Here is a 19,692-nt window from a genome sequence, read left to right as displayed (position 1 = left end):
AGGTCCAGAGAGAATTTCAAAGTGCTACAGTTCATAAAAATGTTTCTTTAGTTATCTTAAAATGGCTTCTAAGTAAAGCATGTCCATTTCAAATCAAGTCCTTTTGTGTCTCCATGAGTCAAAATACATCAGTTTGCCTTCACAGGGTTGGTGGGGTTTTGTTTGTTTGTTTTTCTTTTCTCTCCTCACCTTTACCTGAATGCAACTTGTCATTGTAAGCTTATCCAGACTTCAAAAATTTTAATTTTTGGTTCAGCCGTTCAGAGCAGAGATTTGACAGCATTTATTACAACACAGTGTACAACCTATCTGTAAATCCCCAGCTGGCCAACAGAGAAAAACCCTATGCACACATTTATAATAGTTTGAAATTCATGTAGCCACTTGGCTCAATGTAGACTCTCATTCTGTTGCCACACTTGTTTTAGTGAACAAGTCCACTAGCCACAGGCATATTATACTGAAATTTAACACTGGCACAGAGTTACAGTGCATCACTAACACATTTAGTAGCAATACAGGAGAATGAACTGAATGAAAGCAAAGACTTTATATATACGCATTGAAATTGCTGGGTTTGTCTACTGAGACTAAGGAACTTCTCTTGTATTGTGGAGATCTCATCAATAAGTATGATGAGATCATGATCATACCTCTCATCACACTTGAGAGATGGGATTATCTGATCATCATGAGTAAAAAAGAATATCTGAAGAAATAAGAAAGATCTGCCCATATTAGATGGTCACAGGATGCCAAGAAAACACATTAAATATCATGCTAGGTGGCATGGGACAAGGCATTTTTTAATAAAGATGTTGGTTAAAAAGAAGGCTCCGATGAGTTTTCACCTGGAAGAAATTGTCCAGTTCTGTTCTCACATGGACAAGATTTTGTACAGCAACAAGCAAAAAGGTTCTCACTCCTCTGAAAACTGTAGTAGTTTATTATAAAAGAGATTAAGAGTGATCAGCTTGCTCAGCTGGAGTAATGCCAGTCAGAAGGGGTCCTAGAACCAAAACAAGCTTGGAAGAAAGGGACCTCTGGAAGTCATTTAAGTCCAACCTCATGCTCACAGTGTGGCCAACCGCAAAGTTAGGTCAGGTTGCTCAGGCCTTGCCCATCAAGCTCTCATTACCTTGAAGGAAGGAAGATCTCACAGCCTCTCCGCACACTTATTCCAGTGTGTGGCCACCTTTAACAAGAAATTATTTTCTCATACATGATTGAATTTCCCTTTGCTCAACCTTTGGCCATTATTACCTATGCAACTTTAAGAGGAGCCTGACTCAGTTTACCTTCTAAGCACCCCCAGGGGAGCTGAAGGCTGTGATCAGACCCTTCTTCTACCTCACCACCTCCATGCTGAACAAACCCTGCCCTCAGCTTCTCTGTACATCAGCTGCTCCAGGCTCTGGATCAACCTGGTGATCATCCACTGGAGTCACTCCCGCTTGTCAGGATCTTCCTTGTGTTGAGGGGGACATAACTGGACAAGCTACTCCATGTGCAGCTTTGCAGTAACTGGGCAGACAGCAGTAACCACTGCCCGTGGTCTGCTGGGTCATACTATTTGAGATAGTGAGTGTAGAAATTCATGTTGGGTAATAAGTATTCAGGAGATTATCTAATGCATATAATGGTAACAGTAAAAAAGTGCTCACTGTAAACTTGGGCTGTAAAATAGAAAAAAAAATTAAAGCAGAAGAACCGAAAGAATATTTGATTGCTGTAAGTAAAAAAGAGGTAGGAAAGGAAAAGGAGAGTGCTTTTCAGATAGCAACTCTCAGGGGCTGGTTCCTCCTGCATTAAAAAAACATTTGTTTGATTTCCTAAGAGCTACAAAAATAATTGTGCTCTTTTGATTGCTCAAACAAATGAGAACTACGATACACAAAAAGCAGACACTATACAAACAAGTTAACCCACCAAATGGGGGGAAGGAGGAGGGAATTAAACAAAGCAGTACATTTTAGTATTTATGGTCATCTGCAAACATAAGCAATAACAAAAAAAATAAAATTCCAAAATAATTACAAAAGCAACTTCCAAGAAGAAAATGAATGCATTAAGAAAACAGCAACAATACCAGTAAGTTTTCCGTAATGGAACTAAGGCAAACTTCTCTAACAGTTCTTAATTCTTATCTGTTACATCCAAATCCCCAGGACATCACAACAACTTCCAGATTAGTATACCACGTGGAAAATCTGGAAATGTCAGCCAGACTGCATTATACTATATTTTGGGCTTCAGCAACTATTGGATAATAAGTTACAGCTGAAATAAGACATTTCCAGGAGGGTGAAATTCTATCAGCAACATACAAATACTTGTCACAATTTTCCAATCCACATGCGAAATAAAAACTATTTAAAAGAATTCACTTGTGTCTGAGAGGGCTTTGGGCCAGGATTATTCTTAATTGTACAACAGGCGACGAAATACAGAGAAAACAGGAAGGCATTAGCCAGAAGGAGAAGGGGGATGCTAAAAGAGCAGTGCGGGACCGAGAGAAGATCTAACATAACAGGAACCACAAGAGATGAGATGGAAGAGGAATGAGTGAGTATCATTCAAGACAAGGGTTACATCCCATCAGTCCTCTACCCTGCCATTAAAGTTTGGAGACTTCTGTCTTAAAGAAATTCAATTCTCTCCATTTCTCATGCTAAACCAAAATACAAGGAAGCCCACAGCTTCAGGGATGCACGTTCAGGGGATGTAGGAGAAGATGCATTTGAGATTTTCAAAGGAAAAGTAGTCTGACTGCCAGCCACTGAGGTTGGGCCACCTAATAACCTCAAGCACTTTGCAGAACACAATGCTAAAAACTATCACATTAGACCAAAAAGAAGATTCCGTTTGGTCACTACAAAGACAAGCTTATCTCCTGTCTTAGGCAGCTACGCAAAAACAAACAAACAAGAAACAACAACACATAAAAAAGTTTGGATGCATTTAAATGAAGTGCATTTCTTTAAGTATAAAAATGCTCGGAGTATGTGCTGGCTTTCAACTCCAAGCAATAAACTTCACGATAAATTCCAAGCTGATTGCAATAACCAGCTTTTACACAATTTCAAAAATCACATATTATATAGGGAAAAATAAAGTGGGTTTTGCTGCAGTACTTGTTTTTTTACCAGTGAAAATAATTTATCTTGCCTGTGAAACAATTTGAGAATTTTAACTGCCCAAAGCGGTTTGCAAGTAACTTTTTATTTTATTTTTGAGAAATTGGGGCTTTCATAGGAACCCTTAAGAAGAGTTTAAATTACATTGCTTGCTTTTTAAGCTATTATTTTATTATCTTCATATTGTATTATTGTAACAGCAGGAGTGTCACAAAGCTGTTGATAACAGTTATAGTAAAAATTAAGTTTCTTGTTTAACTTTAAGGTAAAAATGATGTTGAAAACTGTGCAACGGTAAAACTCTGCATAGCATATATCACTGCTGCATCAACTTTTAGTTCTGTTTTACCACTCTAACTCAGGCAGTTTTAAGTGCCAGGATATTATTTTTTTCCTAAAACAAATTTGGACTCATTCCATAAAAACATCAACTGCATGTTGCAATGGAATACTCTTATTAGTGAAAACTCAGTGTTAATGCGACATACCCTGAAAACAGCAGTACTGCTCTCAAATGAACAAAACTGAAAACAGATCTCACTTTACAAGTTATGTAGATATAATACATGTATTTTAATTATATAAATACTTTAGATACAAAACATTTAGGGGAAATTCAGCCTAGAGATGAGTGAATCAGAATTCATGGTCTCTATGGAATAACACCTCTGGTTAGGCTTCCCTTCTGTTCATATAAAGTCACAGGGTTGATACTAATCTGTACTCTCCTCACCTTGAGGGACCAACTGACCAAAGGGAACAGGCATATTCGGCAGCAAGATTTAATCCCATAGTAAATAACCTCAAAATGAGGGAAACCCTAAGAAATTATTTATCTACATCTTCCCTTCCTCCCCTTTCCCTAGGGGAAACCAGAGTGTTTACACAGCCAAAATATGTAAGCTATTCTCCATGGAGAAAATACAGAAGATGACACAAGATACAAGAAGATATCAACAAAACAAGTAAGACTGTGCCCTGACCCTAGAATACTCGCTCTGGCTGCAAATCATTGGGCCTTCAAGAAAAAGAGTGTCTAGCTATAAAGCAGCTGGAAGAAAAACTTCTGGCTTCCTTGTATTCCAGCTTGAAAAATTTATAGTTTAAGCACTTTGGGGAGTTTTACATTAAAACAGTAAGAAATTATTTTTTTCTTGCATTCTAAATTTTGTTTAGCTGATTTTGGATGGAAACTGGAATGCCCTGAATGCGAGGTGTGGGGGGGGAAATAATCAAAACTCCCCGAAAGCCCATGAGCATTTCAGAATTCAAAGGAAGTATTTCACAGGCAGTAGATGAAAAAGAACAACATTATGAAATAGACCTTTCTGCATTTAAAACAAGCACATTAAAATAAAGTTGTATTCTTTATAATTAGTGTTAAGGTACCTATTTCTGATCTTCCCACCTTTGGGATTCATGCATCTCAGCCATTTCTGCCTCAGCTCTCATTCACAGTGAAAAGAAAAATGGGTAAGAGGTGAACCTGCATCTACCAGTGGGTTTCTACAACTGGTTTTCCCAAATTGAGCTCAGTAACGAGCTCATTCCAACTGAAATGACAAAAGTAGCTCTCAAAACTGCAAGCAGAACTGTCCAAAAAAAAAAAAAAGTACATGTTGATCTATATCTAAGAACATATTCGATTTTTTTTTAAAAAAACACACAACACAAGGTTTTGTAGATGCCCTGAATTTTTCATGCTATTAAAAGCCGTAGAAAGCCCACTGGTGGATTTTATTTATTTGGCCATATCATGTTTTGAATGGCTGAGTTTTTGGTCTGTAAAGAGTTTTCCTTGGTTTTTCTCTGTGCAGGTTAAAAACACACACACACCTCGGTTTAGATCAACAACATCAACGGCACTAGACACTTAAACATCTGGAGTACTGCAACGGTACCTTATTTTCAACTATCAAAGAATGAAAATCCTCAGAGCAGCTAACTTCTTTGGTACTCTGAATATTTCAGAGACTACACTCCATGCCTTGGAAGCAAACTGCAAATCCCATCCATGAGCCTGGTGACAACAGCTCAATATCCTGCACGAAGTATTTTAGTCGAACAATTGTGTACATTATATAAAAGAAAATTAATCTCAATAACTACAGGTGATCATATCCATGAAAATAAAAACGTTACTGTCTCTGAGGCAGCATAAAATACAGAGGTGAATGAGTAGCAAGGGAGGGACCTGAGCAGTGATTCTTTAACTTAATTAACCCTTCTAAAAGTGAACCAGTTCCCTCTGGGGTGCTGGGGCAGGTCCTTCTGCTTCAGCACGTTCTGTGACAAAGTAAAAAAGGACACTACAGGGAGACATGATGTCCTTCCACAGCTTGATTTTCACTCAAACTGACTGACAGACAAAAAATGACCACAAAGCATACAATCATGACAGGGTCCAAACTATATTCTGAATTATCTTTAGAGTCAACTCTTAATGTCATTCTTAACCTCACATTTACACATATCACAGAGAGCATTTCTTGGCATAGTATCTTCCAGCAAGACAAAAATGTATGGCCAAATAGATGTGATTTTTCCAAGCAGTATGAAGTTTAAAATTTAAAAAAGTTTGATGCAACGTTAATGTAACAAGTCAAGGGACGAGGCAAATGGGGAAAGAGAAGAAAACTACAGAGAATTAGAAAAAGAACAAAACCACACTAAAGTGTGAGATAAAATATAGATAGCTAAATTGCATCAGTAGCCCTCTCCTAAAAACAACAAAAACCAAAAACAAACAAAAACACCAAAAAAACCCAACCCCCACCCAAATAAACAAAAAACCAAACCAAACAAAAAGGGACTGGAAATGCAGAATAAACATTATACATTTATATTTCATGTGCACACCTTGGAGCAGCAAGTACAAGGGCACCTCTAGACAGTTATTATTATTATTGGCAACATGACCATCTGGAACTTCAGAGCCAATTGCATCTGCAAATTCAAGCTGGCTCCTGATCTCCATTATAGCATCAATAAATATCCATTTCTTCACTGACATAAGCTAACTATTCTACTTATAGAATTTCTATTACCATGACATTTATGTAAATAATACTTTTTCTGATCCTTTTTGTCCTTCCCTGCCCTTGTCCTACCCTCACACATGGGATTTTCTTCTCTGCAGCAATTTTTAACTGTACGCTGTTAACACTGGGATCGAAACACCCAGGGATAACTCGTACCCAAGAAATATTTCACACAGAGCTGCTGAAGGGAAGGTGACTGATTGTTTTGTTACATCACCGTATTCATCCCCATTTTCAATAGGGCTGTTTTCCAAGAACCATTTCTCCCCAATAGTCAAAATTTGCTTCATCAATTTTGCAGAAGATAAAGATGAAAGTTACTGTGCAAGACAGCAAAGAAAAAAATGCAACACAGATAGTAAAAGTAGTACCATGGTAATGGCCTTTTAGAATTTGACAAATATGCTGGTTGAATAACCTTAAGGTGAAATAACTGCAAAAGCTTTGTAAGTATAGTTTTGAATGATAAGGCTTTAAAACAAACAAACAAAAAAACCAACCAAACAAACAATCTGACTTGTTACAGCCTTTAAGCAGCAGAACCACTCCAAAGCCAAGTTTGTTACAAAAAGGAGACCAAAACCTAGTGGAACTTTACGTGATGTCATCCATCATCTGATACAGACTTATAAGCATTTGTTTTTCCCAATATTACCTAAAATATTCTTCAGGATACAAAATTAATTCAGTAATTGACTGAAAGTACTATGAGAGATCAGCGTGGTCTGATCACATTTATCTTACCGCAAGGTAAACATCATCCTCATTTGGTGCCTGTTAATTTTACTCTACACATAGAACAATCTTAAATGAATAAGGAAATTGGTCAATATAAAACCAACACGTGGTACTGTCTTAATCTCAGCAACATCTGCAAAATGACTTTTTCGTAGACACAAATACTAATTTTAAGACAGATACAGGTCCTTACCCACCATTGTCTACATATGCACAGAAGCTGCATTTGATGCCAACACTTTCAGCTAGAATGTCCAGTTTTCATAAGTGAAGTGCTCCAACTGCTTCAACTCAAAGTCGCCACAAAGTGAACCAGCAGGTCAAGTATTTCTACACCAAACTGAACAGGAAAAGCATAAGCCTGCATTCTGAACACAGCTTTAAGATCCATAATGAAAGCTGAAGCTGTGCACAGAATATTTAGAAGTTTGGAGTTCCAGTTAATCAGCAATTTTAATTTTGAAAACAAAACCATTTTTCTTTCTAAGAAGACACAGACAAAATAAGTTCAAAATGAGTTCAACATAAACACAGTCACAGTTTTGAAGCAAAATCTGCTTGTAATTAACCAGACAAAAGTAGCAAGGCAAAGGGATTAGTTATCCCATTTACTAACTCTCACAAAACCAGCCAAAATTCAGGATTGCAGATTTAACTCGTTAAAAATTCTTACATCCAAATGAGCATTTCATTGCAGAAAATAAAACTACTAGATGTACCATCTACTCCAGTATTAACCAAATGGTGATGTGACAATTTTAAAATCAGACCTCAGGATGCCTAATAAAAACACACACACAAAATTTGCCAGTCTCTGAATATTTTATTTTACAAAGTGTTCATCTTGTACATTCAGAGAAGTTGTTATTAGTGTGGCTCCCTCAGTACATACGCATTTAGAGCAGTAAACACGAGTTCACTCTTACAGTTTATTTGAAATATGGAATACCATTTTCATGAAAATTAAAAAACAAAACACAACCAACTATATAAGCAGAAGACCCAAGTTGAAGAGTCACAGTAGAAAAGTAAAATTCTACATTGGTTGAAACTACTTTTTCTAACACAGCAACATCTTAAAGGATGACTAACCCCTGAACACGAATTTTGGCAGCAAGAATAGAGCAATTGATGTAGCTGGAACCAGCAGCAGTATCATATTTAATGGTTTGGTTATTTTTTTTAGTTGGGGGGGCGGGAAGGAGAAAGCAGGGGAAGAACAAAGGTGGAAAGAAGAACAAGCAACAAAAAGAAATTGCATACAGTTATCCAGGAACTGACGAGATGAATTCGGCCTCTAGAACTGGTGAAGCCAGAGCAAGTGCTCAAGATGCCAGAGCCAGCACATCAATGGTCCACCATCAAGGGTTGCTGGGTTTGGTGGGGACATACAGGGCATGTAAGAAGTTAAAAGTGTGGAGATGACAAAACTTAGCCCAAAGTTCTGTGCAAATACGTAGCCCTCTTGCAAGCCTGGCCAATGTTTTGGGTATAGCAATGGATTCCTATCCCAAGCCCTGTTGTGGGATTTCTCCCCCCGGCTCCCTCAAGCTAGTCTACATACGAAATTCCAAACTAGAATTCACTGTTTACATTACAACTATTACTCTCACAAGAAGGCAGTACAGTGCGTCTGACTCCACAGAATCTATGGCATCTTTCTGCAGGGGAGGGCGAGGGGCTATTTCTGAGCAGGACACCCAGGCACCCCAGAGTAACCCACCGCTCAGAGGGCGCAGGTTGTGCTCCTGCGGGGCAGAAAAGCCATCTCCTATACAGAGTGAGATTTAAAACGATAAAACATAGAAAACACCTGAAGTTTGTTCTTAATTTAGACTGTGGATACTAGTAGTTTACATGCAAGTGTAAACTACTTACAGGTACACAACAAAACGATGCACAGGGAGGACGAGGATCGAGCCCCAGGTTTGTAAGTTTCTGTGCATGAAGGAGCAGGATGAACAAAGTGTGAGGACACAAGTGCATGTGTCTCTTGTCGGGTAGGGGTCCCTGATTTTCTTATTGCATATTCTGTCAGAAACCCCAAATGCATTTTTAGAGAACTATCTGTATGTGACTACTTGGCCAGTCCTTCTCCCCTAACTTCACCTGTCTTTGAAAAGCGTAATATTTTATCATACAGGATAAGCTGTATGAATAAGGTTCAGCACTGCCATACATGTGTTTCTGAATTTTCCAACTAATTTAGATTCAGGTATAGAAAGGCAACAGAAGGAAAACATGCCTGTTTCCCACTGTCATACTTCTGCACAGCTTCATGTCAAACTAAGCACAACACTAACATGCTTTCCTCCAACCTCTCATGTCCAATAATTTTGTGGTCTGCATGTACAGACTTTGAGACTCCCACAAAGCAGCAAGCAGGCTGTTTCATTGAAGACCATATCTTAGCCCAGATTAACTCTAAACAAACTTACCATCCTCACTGGGTATTCACAGCTGTTCCTAATGAACTTTGTCAAGAATTAATGTAAACTTGTACAGGATGAAGAGGTACCAAAGCTAAAATTAGAGGACAAGATTAACACCCTAGGCAATGTACTCATATATTCATAATTTTGATCAATGGGGATCAGCTGATAATACTTCAAAAGAACTAATTAACAGATTATATGTAAAGACAGTAAAGGCACCAGAGTATATAACATCAGCTTTACAACTCAAACTTTTAGGATATAAATAAAAGCTCTACATCAGTAAGGAGACAATTGGGGAAAGCTACCTATGTGGGTATGGCTTTGGAATTTATATTGTTTCCTTTTCCATTATGACATTTTCAGCTTAGAAGGGAAGATAACACATGCATGCTCTCTCACACACCGCATCTTTTAACCTTCACTTTACCTGAAATGAACTGGGAAAGAGCATTCTTAAAACTAGAGTCTTGTTCAAGAATGCATTGCAGTATTGTTGCTGCATCCAAAAACTGCAATAAGCGAATATTCTGCAACAATAACATTTACAGAACTTTGTAGTTTATTTACAAATACAACAAATGAAGTTAAGGGAGAAGGAAACTTTCGATCAAATGCCCTTACTTATGGTAAAACATTAAAGTCTTTCCTTTACTTGACCTGAATGTTTGGCTTATCCTCAATGGAAATATTAATCACAGGTCACAGGTAATACTTTTCTTTTAAATAAATGGCTGAAAGTAATGTAAAAAATTTAAAGGGATTATCTAAGTATGCAAAAAACCCCTGTAAATGTATCCATGTGTACAGCATTAATGAATTCTACACAAATAATATAAAAAGGGGAAGTTTAGCCAAGAAAAAAAGATTACTTAACAATGAATCCCCCACAACACATCATTAGAAACAAGTATGCAGCCAACTCCGCTCTCCAGAAGCGGCAGGTCTCCTCCCTACAAATCAGGAACCCAGTGTGTATTATTCATTTGTATTGTTCTCATACTCACCTTCTCTCTTTTTTTTTTTTTTCCTACTCAGAGGGAAATGAAAGAGCACAACCACTTCTGAGGACGAAAATCCCTCCTCTATTTAAGAGAGGACTTAACTTTCAGAGTGAAAAGGATTAAGCATCTCAGTCGAGATAACGGTGACAAATTGCTCCTTGTCTGTTGCTTTTCAATGCAATCGACCTTGCACAAAATGTTAAGTATAGCAATAAGGTGGCACAAAATGCAATGTCATCAGCAGCTAAAACTCTGATTCGCTTGGAACTCAGACCGAGCTCCCAACAGTGAAGTCGAGAGTCACTCAGTATAATACCACAGGATCAAAATCCTCACTGTTTCTGGCCAAGGGAATTACTCACAAACAACTCTGCAAGGACAGTTGCTGTTTTAAGACTTCTACCTGCAGTGGACCGGGCCCGTCAGAGAACATTTTCAAGAATTTTCAACTTCAAGGAATTTTTCAAGGATTTTCAACTTCAAGGATTAGGCCCATCACAGAGCATTTTCTTATTACAGGTAAATTCTCAAGATTGTTCCCATTATTTTAGAAGCAACATGGAAGAAACTAAAGATTGAATAAATAAACCTTGTAATTACCCCATTCCCTTAACAGAATGATGAATGTCTTTTTCCACAAGAATGAAGCTTTCCCACCACTTAACTCTGCCCGAACTAAGCAAAAAGTTAAGTAAGCGTTCTTGATTTACCTTTTTAGAGAAACAGATCCAACCTAAACAGTCTCCTTCTTTCCACTGGGTGCGGTTTTGCCAAAAGGGAGACAAACCTCTCCATTTCAAGATTTCCTGCTGATGTTGACTGCCACTAGCATTCTTTAGACCTCTAATCCACACCACCCTCCCCAAGCAGCCGCTTCCTTTTCCCGGGAAGCGAAATGAGAGGAAGCCCCATGTAAATCAGAAGCACATGCCAGCGTTCCCATCACAGCCTCACACAGCCGGGCGTTTCGTTCCCATTCTGGAGACGTATGGCCTTAATATATCCTTGTCACATGCTATGAGACAAACTCTACATCAAGGGGTTATTTTAATGCTAATGCGGATACTGATTTCTACCCATAAAAAAGTGGAAGGGGTGGAGCTTCTGCAGTTCAAAACTGCCCCTGCAGTTGAAATAGAGAAAGAAGAACATGATAATCAATAATAACCATGAACTGGAAGAAACTGATAGCTGAGGAGTTGCCATCAGAAGGGGGAATACAGCCTTAGGCAAACTATAGTTACAAGAGAAGTCATTGATGAAGACACATGGAAAGCCCTTCAGAAGTTACTGCTGATCACAGACAATAATCAGCCTGAGACATCTTAGTCTCAGGTCAATGATTAATATTTTTAACGCCTGAAAATGCCCTGAGCCATTCACATTTGAAGCTCTACCTACATGTTTCATGTTCAGAGATTAAAAAGGAAGACTGACTTATTTTTAGCCTGACCTACTGCAGACATAAAAATATAACGTTTTTAGTTAAATTTATTTGTATCAATATATACTATCTATACTTATAAAAGCACTCAGGTATACATAAACACTGTATCAATATATTCAGACATAAGAATTTTGCAAAAGTCACAAGGTTTGGCCCAGATCAACCTAACACTACAAGTGAAAACACAGGATTTTGCAAAAAAAGACCTTTCGCTGTCTTAGATAAACAAACAGGGCTTGAGGCAGCTTCCTTACGGCCTTTGCTGCCAGAGCCTCCTAAACAAATCAAAGGTAATAAACACTCATTAATAAATACTGCATGCAGAAGAAGAATTTAAAATAGAGGTGACTAAAGATACAGTTAGATATCCCCATTTTTTATGTCTTCAAAGAGGTGGGTTTTTGGGGTGTTGTTTTTGGTTGGTTGGTTGGTTTTGGTTGGCTTTTTTTTTTGTTTGGTTTGGGGTTTGGTTTTTTGGGGTTTTTTTTTGGTTTTTTGAGGGGAAGGTGTTTGTTTGGAGGTTTGGTTTTTTTTTTTAATCTCTTACTGTTATTGCTTCCAACATATACTGAAAAGACAACTCATTTTAAAGGATGGTTTCACCAAATATTGCCTCCAAAATGGTCTCAGTATCTCTTAACGTGCTACTTATTAAATAATATAAGAAGCTACAGATGAAACATGTTACATGTAAGGACAGGAAAGAAAATGAAAAGAAAACCCTGGTCTTCCTTTACACTCCTAAACTCCTAATAATTAGCAGAATAGATTTTGGCACACACGTGCAACATTTGTCCAACTGCATCTTCACACTTCCAAGCGTGATTATACCCTCTTCGGGGAATAACAGAGTCTGCCATCAAGAGAAGCACGAGCATTTAAACACACTTTTTGCCTAAATCCAGTGATACCTTAAAAATCTAAGTATCTGCATCTGTGTAAATTAATATATTCCTACAAAAACCATTTCTCTTTGATAAAAAAGCCACACAAAACCTAAATAATCTCAAATACTCAGAAACAATAATACCTACAAGTTACAGTGGGCTGGTAGTACATTGTGCTTTCCACAAAACCAAACTCTGCAAACAAACTCTTGAAAGCCAGGAGAGGAAAAGCTGAGGAGCCCCTTCCAAAACACTCCAAAAGCCCACAACTAACACACAGATACCAAGTTATGCTGAAATGAGAAGCTTACATCAGACCTAGAGTCCAGCAGCTGGGCAAAGCACCACATGTGCATCGCTTCCATTCACCACCTTCTGCAAGTGCCATCCCACATTAGCCCAAGAACTCCACCCAACATCTCCTAAACCCACGACCTTCACCTATCGCCCACCAGACTGATAGTCCTGCGATAAAACTAGATGTCCACTCTTGCCCTGAGAAATTACAGAATGAAAGGTTATCACCAGTACTAAGATTTCCAAGTTTTTAAGGAAAAAAAAAAAGCATTAAATTCCCCTCTGTCCACATGGCCAACCTTCATCTGGTTTGGATTATGAACTCTTCAGGGCAGACACCCACCACCCTCTTATATTTTATATATGAGTGCCATGCATATCTATAGTGCTACATAAATTATATATTCCTTGGAACAATGTCCTGGCTTTGTCTGGGAAGGGCCTTGCTTGCCTATGAGGCGTGAACCAGATGTTAGAGAACTCAATGGAAAAATTCCACCATCAACTGCAAATGGGCTTTGGATCAAGAACAAGTAGTAACTTCATATTAACGTATTACTCTCACAGAATAAATTAAGACAATAATATATAGAGCAAGGTCCGCAAGGATCTTTTTACATAAATAGTATGTAACACAACAGCAAGCCAATCCCTGTTTATTTAAGATTACCTGTCACTGAACTGCAGACCAGAGAGCTCTAGAGAGAAACCTACCACATTATTTACTTATTTCTTGCTAAATTATTAGCAGCTCCCAGTGGCTTTGAACAATCCACATTGGACTATGTTAGGTTTTCCATTCTTTGAAGCAGTACCAAAACTTAGAAATCATGGAAGAAAGTGTGCTAAAGTCTTCAGATTTTTTTTAAAGTGACACTACCAAATAACATTTATCTACTCTTCATTTCAGGAGCAGAAGAGGAGGCACTTCATCAGTTGATCTTCCCCACCATGACAGGGCAGAAATGGCTTAATTTGCCCCTTGCAGCCAAGAACTGGAGCTTATTCTGTATTCTACCAGCAACTGCAGAACACATTTGTTTCTGCTAAAACACTCAGTTAAATAACGCATTTTGATATTTCAATTGTTATTACTAAATTTCAAAAGTTAAAAATTGATAGGAGCAGTCTACATTACCGAGTCTGCTTGATTACAAACATCCAAGACAGCAATACTGCTTGAAGACCAGTAAAAAACTACTTAGCACCAAGACCTTGTATCCACTTCCATTTAAAAGCACGACGGATTCATTAGAGCATACTCTATGTAGCTTAACTATCCAGGCTGAGCCCCTGACTTTGGGCCCGGCTCAGAGAGCACGTGAGCAACTTGTGTTCCTCCTGAGGACAAGCTGATGAAGAACTGAGACGTGTCGCCATGGACCAGCCACCCAGCAGGGCCCAGCAGTCACCCTCAGAGCCGCCTGCCCCAAGTCAGTGTGTCTGTCTGCCCCCCTCCCTCCCTCCAGTCCTGGCCGCCTCTCTCCTCCCTCTTACTCTGCGTGTATTGACATACGGAATCACCGTCTTGAATCTTTGCCTTGTCATTTCTGTCATTTCAGCATTCATGTGAAAACTTCTTTCGCCCCACACAGCCCTTCCACCCAACAATAACTTCAGCACATTGAGGGTAGTCTGTCAGAAAATACCGTACGTGGCATTACTTACACCAAATAAACCCTCAGTTCTTGATGCGCCTCCGAAGTGATGCACTTCCCCTCCCCATTCCACTCAAAAGCCTGCCAAAAACTCCCTGAAGAGTAATTTTCAAAACTATTTAAAAAATGTATTTACTATAGCTTCAAATCCATATTAAGTTTGTGAAAGTATCTTGCCACCTTAGTTTGCAATGTGCTTAATGCTACAAACCACCTTCCTCACTACACAACCTGAAACACATGAAAAGAATCTTCATTTTACCTCCAGAAACTGCCTTATTCATGTCATATGAGAAAGAAAAAGCTTAACCCTGATTAAAGGAAATTGCACAGACAGAGACAGTGAGTAAGCTATGAGCAACTGTCCAAAGATTTTTTTTTTGAACAAAAAAAACTCTCAAAGAAGATCGTTTCCATCTGTTTTTATTAGCTGTAGTGTTGTGTGTATGTACTTAGAAACTTCAGTAATCTCAACTATAGAGTAGATGAGACTGTAAGAAGAATGCCAGGCAAAATGAACCAGCTTTAACCTATTGCAGCATCCACACTGTGCCTATATATGCACATATATGACAATATACTAATGCCAAAATAGCCACAAAATTTATTATCAGTATGGATAAGTAGTGTACTCTTATTCGCATACTTCAAGTTGTAGCACATTTTGCTCTCCTAATAACTTCAAAACTGTATTTTTTGCTATTACACTAATAGCTACATTGTTTTAAGGTACACCGTATCTACAGTAAATAATCAGGTATCCAAATACACATGTCAAAAATATAAGCCACTCAATGCCACACAGAGGAAATATTTTGTTTGCAGCTTCAAGAATTATGAGCAGATTTACACAAGTGTGAGAAAACACTGTTGTAAAATGAATGTATAGAACGAATTATATGCTACTGTGGCTCAGCTTTGTTTCAGCAAGTAAAAAAATCCCCATGCATTTTCATAAAATCCTAAGAATTATTGACACATTCTTTCTCTGCGCACACTAATATTGGACAGCTAAGCACAAGCATGCCATTCAGAGAAGTAACACTTATAGTCAGTCAGGAGCAACATAATCTGAAGATTCCTATAAAACACTTCCTAAAACAAACATTTTGCCAGTCTACACACTGCCCCCCCCACCAGCCTTCAACAAGGCATCTGACAACCACGTACAGGACAAAGTATTCTTTCACAACTAAAGGGACCTTTTTTGAAGTACCACTTACAAATATGAAGAAAACATGTAAAATACAGCAAACTACTTGTTTAATGAACAACCAAGTCAAAACCAGTTTCAAGGTATTTCAGTATACAGCATGAAAATTTACTGTGTCTTCTCTGTAGTACAGAAAAACAGATCATCATTTTTATTAGCATACTGTATGCAGATCTTCATTAACGTAACTCATAATATTTTATACACTATTCTTAAGAAAAAAAAACACAAACCGCAAAACACACACATTGCTTTGCAAAAATAGTTTCAAAGTCATTGCTCTTGACCATGTTGCTCTTTGTAGTTTAGCTGCTGAAGGACTATTTTTTTCCAGTCCTTCCGTGCTTCTGTCTAACCACAAACTTTATTGAATCACTCTGTGGACTGTGCATTTCTTTCTCAAAAGGCCTTTGCATTTCTCAACCAAATATTTATGCTTTCAATGATATCACAGTAAGTCTCATGTCAGTTTTTCAATAACAGGATGTAGCGTTTATCCGTAGACACAAAAACCTTAAGACCACTTCACAACATCTTTTGGATGAACCCCCTGCTATTAAGCAAAATAACCTTTCATAATGTGTATTTTGACATTTTCAGTTAAAGAACACTTAATGTGTTGTGCATGAATGACATGGGCACACACTAAAGAACATATTTTTCACCACACTCCGTGCACAGCTAATGGCTAGTAGACACATTAAATGACAAGTATTTGTAAAACATTTCATCAATACAGTGAAAACTGCACATTAATTACTTGACCTCATGATTGAGCAATGGGCGTATTTTCTCCTCTAGTCAACTGAAGTTAATATCTTTCTTACCTTTTGGAAGAAGTCTTCCCCACTTTTTCCTTTGCCCTCAGCAGCAGCTGTAAAACAGAAGCCAGATCAGGTTACTAAATACACAGGATAAAATTTACAGGTTTACATATAGAAATTATCAGTGACTATATGCTACTGTGAAATTATAACTGAGTAATTCTCTCTCAGGCAATAAATATTTGTCAACTACTAAGACCCAGAACAACCTTTTGCAAATCACTCGGTAAGGATGGAGTCCGAGCAGATGTTTGTATTTGCATGCCAGAGCTGTAGTATACTGATACATATTTTAGTTACAAAGTAAACATGGTCCCGTAAGTCTAATGATTTATTCACACTGCATACTCTGCTGTGTAATTCTATTAACAGGAGGATCAGAAGAAAGCTAGGAGGGCACAAGATTTGCTATATTAAGAATAAAAATTAGAACCAAAACAAGAATGAGCATTACAGTAGGCCAGAATCACGTTAAAATATTTTTCCTCTATTCTGTTATTTTTTATATTGAAGAGAAATATAGAGCTACTGCTATGTGGTTTATTAAGACTAAGAAAATGCCATAAAAATCTTAGGACTTACTAGTGCTGTTAAATATTCCTTTCTCAATTGCTTATTATCCAGTGAAATTTTGCAACAAACACTGGCTGGTGGAAAGTACATGAGCTCTGACATTCAAAGCAGGTAAAACCAAAAGGCAGCCCTGGATACTTCCCCTAGAAATGGTGCCACTGGACAAACCAGAGGCAGAAGCACATTTGAACATTTGAGAACAACATTCAACGAAGATGACTTAAAGCCAAAAGTGGCACCAAATGTAGCTACTGGTAGGGCTTGGCAATTGTGGGCAAAGCAGCACTCGTTAGCAGGGAAACACTCAGACACCTTCACCCTCCCACATAATTGTAAATTTAGTTAATGTAAATGATTTCACTTAAAATTATACAACTGTTTGCATATAGCTTATGTCATATCTTATCTGTGCTGCACCCTGAGACCTAGCAACCAACACAAAACACAGTCGCTCAGACTGATTATGAAGAGGATAATTTCCTTTTCTCTGGAGAAAGGGATGCCTACTAATGCAACTCCAAGCGTAAAAATTATGTTTCCTGAATGGTACTAGATTACTGAAGAAACTCATTATCGTCACGATCTTTCTATATTTCTCATGTAGAAAACAAACCTCCAGCTCACCCATCACCCTGGCTTCAAAACTCTGTTTCAGATATTTATTTCTCCCCAACCTTTCAATGACACAAGCAATTCCAAACTCTTGATGTTAACTCAGCTAACACAACCTAAGAACAAATGCAACCAAGCAGATAGAGGCTGGAGGCACAAGAAAACTTTTTCTACCCAAGAACAAGCAGTGCCAGGCTTCTCAAAATATCAATAACAATACTTAAGTACCATGGAGGAAGTGTACGCTAGGCAGTTTTATCTAATACAGTTCAGAAGTTCATGTTATTTAGCTCCAGCACAGTCAGAGCAGAGGCGATGAACGAAGCCTGTCAAGCGGTCATCTTGCTGCAGAGCAATTCCAGACTCCGCAATTCCACAAGTCTGAGAAGAAAACAAAGCCCTTCTCACCCTCGAAACCCGCAAGTTCCTGTAAGAGAAGAGCAAACTGGTGCATATTTCACCAGAACAAGGTTTTCTGGAAGCAGAGAGAACAACTGGGGAAGATTTCAGTTTTTCAGATTTACAAGCTACCAGCAGGAAAAACAAGAAGTTTCTTCTGACAGCAGCCACGTCATACATACATGTTGGTTTACAAGTTTTCCATTCACTCAGAAATAGCTACAAAACACTTTTGGGAAATGAGGAGTACCACCATACTGTTTCAAGTGAAACATCGGACCAACGTGCTTTTAATCAGGGGGTACAGGAGATAAATTGGAGATGAGAACATGACAGATGTGAGGCTGAATTTGCAGTTTTGAGAATAGACAGATTTTGTTCCAGCTGCAAACACATGATTTCTAAACTGAATACAAACAAGAGATGGCTTAGATAACAGCAGTGATGCTCTGCAGGGCATTTAAACAGAATGCTGACAAAGCAAATTCCAAGCTTTTTATTGTAGGTTTATTTTAAATCTGAATCATTTTGGTGACCTGATTTACAGCTTGGCCCCACAACAACTGTATGGTACAACGGGTGGACTCCAACAAGCATGGACGAATTAAGGAAAAAGAGAGAAATGAGAACATCCTAAACTGGGTTCACAGGAAAAAAAAGTATAGAGAATAGTGTAGTTGGAGCAAATGGCACCATAGAAACATCTTTACTTAATAATCAGTGGTTTTAGTTGTTGCACCATACTATAAAGATCTGGTATTTCCTCACAGCTTTTCAGCACATGAGATATGTTTTATGATAACACACTCGTCAGGCCTCACAATATCTATGAGAAGACAGGGAAGCCTGTATGGTGTTTTTCAGAAAAGACACTGAAGTTTAAGTTCCCTGTTCCCTAAAGCAGTTCTTCACATGATTAAAACCACACTGCAATATATTAGTATGTTGTCACTTAGTGTCTGTGATGCAACACTATTTAATCCATGAAGAGGCTGGCCTCTGATCAGCTTTCATATAAAATAGTTTTTGTATATTAAGGTGACCTAGTCATTACTACCTCCATTATCCACTGAATTTAAGAAGATGCTTAGAATTTCAGATTAAAGTACTTAGTTACACTTACGATGGTATCTTAAACTATAAAGGAAAAAAATGCATAAAAGTTTGAAGATAAACTACATGAAGCAGTATATTACATTTCCTTCTAGGCTAGCTATTCTCCAACTACTTCCTTTTTGTTCTCCCTCCTGTTGATATAACTTTGTACCAGTTATATTGGTTTACTCTTATTCTACTTGCTTCCTAAAATTTGCTTTTTTATTTTTATGAGGAGAAATTATAGTTAAGAAATAAATAAATTTCATCAGTAGTTTATGAATTTTGGGATGCTACCCACAATCACATACATTTTAATCTATGTTTTCCTC

General features: G+C 38.0%; 1 protein-coding gene across 1 annotated transcript in view; it reads right to left on the bottom strand.

Annotated features, from left to right (window-relative positions):
• Window positions 1–19,692, bottom strand: part of BICC1 (BicC family RNA binding protein 1) — a 105,193-nt gene that overhangs the window by 54,839 nt on the left and 30,662 nt on the right. The window contains exon 2 of the mRNA XM_065639390.1: window positions 16,685–16,731. Within this exon, the coding sequence (XP_065495462.1) occupies window positions 16,685–16,731 (47 nt within the window). The remainder of the gene's footprint in view (window positions 1–16,684; window positions 16,732–19,692) is intronic.

The sequence above is a fragment of the Caloenas nicobarica genome, chromosome 7, assembly GCF_036013445.1.
Source record: "Caloenas nicobarica isolate bCalNic1 chromosome 7, bCalNic1.hap1, whole genome shotgun sequence".
Lineage (NCBI taxonomy): Eukaryota > Metazoa > Chordata > Aves > Columbiformes > Columbidae > Caloenas > Caloenas nicobarica.
The sequence above is the reverse complement of the archived record's forward strand: the minus strand, read 5'-3'. Positions and strand labels throughout refer to the sequence as shown.